General features: G+C 49.4%; 1 protein-coding gene and 1 non-coding gene across 2 annotated transcripts in view; both read left to right on the top strand.

The window, feature by feature from the left end:
* The window catches only part of ZSCAN22 (zinc finger and SCAN domain containing 22), a 10,704-nt gene extending 7,967 nt beyond the window's left edge, over nt 1–2,737 (top strand). The window contains exon 3 of the mRNA XM_012808628.2: nt 283–2,737. Within this exon, the coding sequence (XP_012664082.1) occupies nt 283–1,325 (1,043 nt within the window). The 3' untranslated portion in view covers nt 1,326–2,737. The remainder of the gene's footprint in view (nt 1–282) is intronic.
* On the top strand, nt 2,533–2,691 carry LOC111727042. Its single transcript, XR_002774682.1, has one exon. It is a non-coding gene; the product is annotated as a U1 spliceosomal RNA (small nuclear RNA).
* Nucleotides 2,738–3,034: the final 297 nt, after the last annotated feature.

The raw sequence follows: 3,034 nt of genomic DNA, 5'->3' as shown, positions 1-3,034 counted from the left end.
CCAGGCTGGGGATTCGAACCCGCCATCTTAGGTGTACGTGGCTGGCGCCTTAGCCGCTTGAGCCACAGGCGCCAAGCCCATGGTGGAGTTTTATATGGTGTGGGAGAACAGCCCTGCACCCTTTTGTCTTCCATGGCACCAAACAGAAACTCCCCTTTGGAAATAGAGACAGAAATTAGGGATGGGTCCCATCTCTCCTTTAAAGCATAGCCAGGACGCTCCACAGAGTGAGGGAGGTGTGGTGAGGCAGGAGTAGTGACTCTGTGGTTTGGACTATTTCAGGATGGGAGCTGGGAGGTGAGCCTTCAGAGGCAAACTGCAAGGAGAGCAATTCAGAAGAGTCAGAGCCATCATGCATGGCCAGTGAAATCCTCATGGGGGAACATGAGGGCAGCTTCGAGAGGCAGGCAGGACCCTCAGGGGAGACCTGCACAACATCTATTGCCCAAGAGATGGATATTAGGAAAGCTTCAGGGCATTACAAGGATGCCCTCACAGACCAGTTTGGTAGTGAATCTGGTGCCTTGGGGAACAGTTCCAATGCCTGGCCAAGCTTCAGCTCCCAAGAGCAGACTCCTCAAGGAGAAAAGTTTGATCTGCTGGATGGTTATAGGACAGAGCCTCCACCCACAGACTGGGGCAGGATGTCCTCCAAGTGTGGCAAATGTAGGAAAACATTCCAGAGTGCCTTGACCCTCGAGGCACACCAGAAGAGCCACTCTGGGAAGACGCCTTATGCCTGCAGTGAGTGTGGGAAGGCCTTCAGCCGGAGCACTCACCTTGCTCAGCACTCGGTGGTGCACACAGGGGCAAAGCCCTATGAGTGTAAGGACTGTGGGAAGGCCTTCAGCCGGGTCACCCATCTGATGCAGCACCAGAGGATTCATACTGGAGAGAAACCCTACAAATGTGGGGAATGTGGCAAAACCTTCAGCCGCAGCACCCACCTTACCCAGCACCAGCGGGTGCACACAGGGGAGCGGCCCTATGAGTGTGATGAGTGCGGGAAGGCCTTCAGCCAAAGCACTCACTTGACTCAGCACCAGCGCATCCACACTGGGGAGAAACCCTACAAGTGTGATGCATGTGAGAGATCCTTCAGTGACTGCTCAGCTCTGATCCGACACCTGAGAATCCATTCTGGAGAGAAGCCGTATCAGTGTAAGGTTTGCCCAAAGGCCTTTGCGCAGAGCTCCTCCCTCATTGAACACCAGAGGATCCACACTGGAGAGAAGCCATTTAAGTGCAGCAAATGTGGGAAGGCCTTCAGCCGCAGCTCAGCCCTTATGGTTCACCTGAGGATCCACATCACGGTACTGCAGTGACTGGAAATAGCCCTTGGGGCATAGCATAGTCTCCTCCCAGAGGCTTACTGCCTAAGAGAAACCTTGAGTTCTGAAAGAGCCAAGAAGAGGGTGGGTGATTGATGAGTCGCAACAATGGCCAGTGCTTGAGGGCACACTGGGGAGCAACTCTGCCTTGAGCACCCAGACGAGGCCTAGATGAACACAAAGGGACTCAGGCCAGCTGGAGAAGCTTCCAGAAGGATCCTGCTGTCCTCTGTTTTCCATATAAGCCTGTCAAGAGAAAGGACAGCTGAGTTAAGGATTTGGATTGGTTCTCAGCCAGGGCAAATGAAGGCAGGTATCTTTCAGAACTCAATGGTCCCCAGATACTCTGGGCAGGCAGACTCCAGCTCCTTGTTCTCACTTGGCTGCTCTTCCTGCTCATTCCTATGCTGCTTAACCCAGAAAGAACACCTGCCTGTTCTGTGTCTTGTCACCTACTGTTTTCACACCACTCTATCTTGTTCCTGACTGCAAGGTTTCCTCTTCCATGAATCCCATTCCAGACCCTCTGTCTCTCTCATGTTTTCCCTTTCTTACAGTCAGTGGTGCTGCTGGACACTTAGCCAACATCTATTTCTCCTTCCCCCTCTCCTTCCACATCCTACCAGTCACCAGCCCTTTTCGCTTAACCTAAAGCTCATCTCTAGTTCATCTTCTCCTTTCCCTCTATTGTTACCTTATATGAACCCTTCTTCTTGCCTGGAATATGGCAGGGTTCTTCTTCCTGACCCCCTCCTACCTTCATTCTCCTAGAGGCTCTTTTTGTTATCCAGATCTGATGGTGTCACTTTGATGGTGGAAAGCTCTCCAATGCATCACCTGGGTCGCCTTCTATAACAAAGCTTCCTAAATGTCTATAAGTATGCCAAGATTTAGGTTGCTTTGCACCCCAAGCAACCTCTTCAATTATCCTCACAGTATGTGCCTATGAATATTGTCCCTTTTCTGTGTGTGCAGTGATGTGAAAATAGTTTTAAGGTACTGCCCTATAGGATAAACCAAACTCCTTTACCTGTTATCATGATTGTCCATGGCCTGGCCTCATGTAGCCTCACTATCCCACCTTCCATACAACAGCCTTGCAGAGCCACTGTGGTTTCTAAAGAAGCCATACCTTTTCCCATCTATGTGCCTTTGTATCTGTGCCTGGAACCTTCCTTTTCTCTTTCCAATAAGATGTTTTGAATGTGCCTCCCTGATACCATTATCATGAAGGTGGTTTTCCCAGGGTGAGGCTCATTCATTGCACTCTGGATGTGCTGACTCCTATGATTTCCCCAAATGTGGGAAACTCAACTGCATAATTTGTGGTAGAAGGGGACAGTGTTCGCGCTTTCCCCAGTAAAAAAAAAAAAAAAATAATAATAATAAATAAATAAATAAATAAATGTGCCTCCCTAAAGGAGTCTCCTCAACTTCCTGGAGCAGACTTCATCTTGCCCTCTTTTCTTCCAGAGCATCTCATAGTTACCTCTCTTACATCTTCTACCATCTTGTTTTACTTATTTACTCCTTGCAGACCTCGTCTGTATTTTCCAAGGATACTATGAGCTCCTGAGAGCAGGGACCTTATCTTACTCTTAGTGTCTACCATATAGAAGACTCAATAGGGCCTGACTGATGTCTCTTGAATGAATGAGACTGGTGTCTTCCCTGAGGCAGTCATCATACTCTGCCCCACATAA

The sequence above is a fragment of the Otolemur garnettii genome, unplaced genomic scaffold, assembly GCF_000181295.1.
Source record: "Otolemur garnettii isolate 467f Iridium unplaced genomic scaffold, OtoGar3 scaffold00091, whole genome shotgun sequence".
Lineage (NCBI taxonomy): Eukaryota > Metazoa > Chordata > Mammalia > Primates > Galagidae > Otolemur > Otolemur garnettii.
This window is presented reverse-complemented; position numbering and strand designations above follow the sequence as displayed.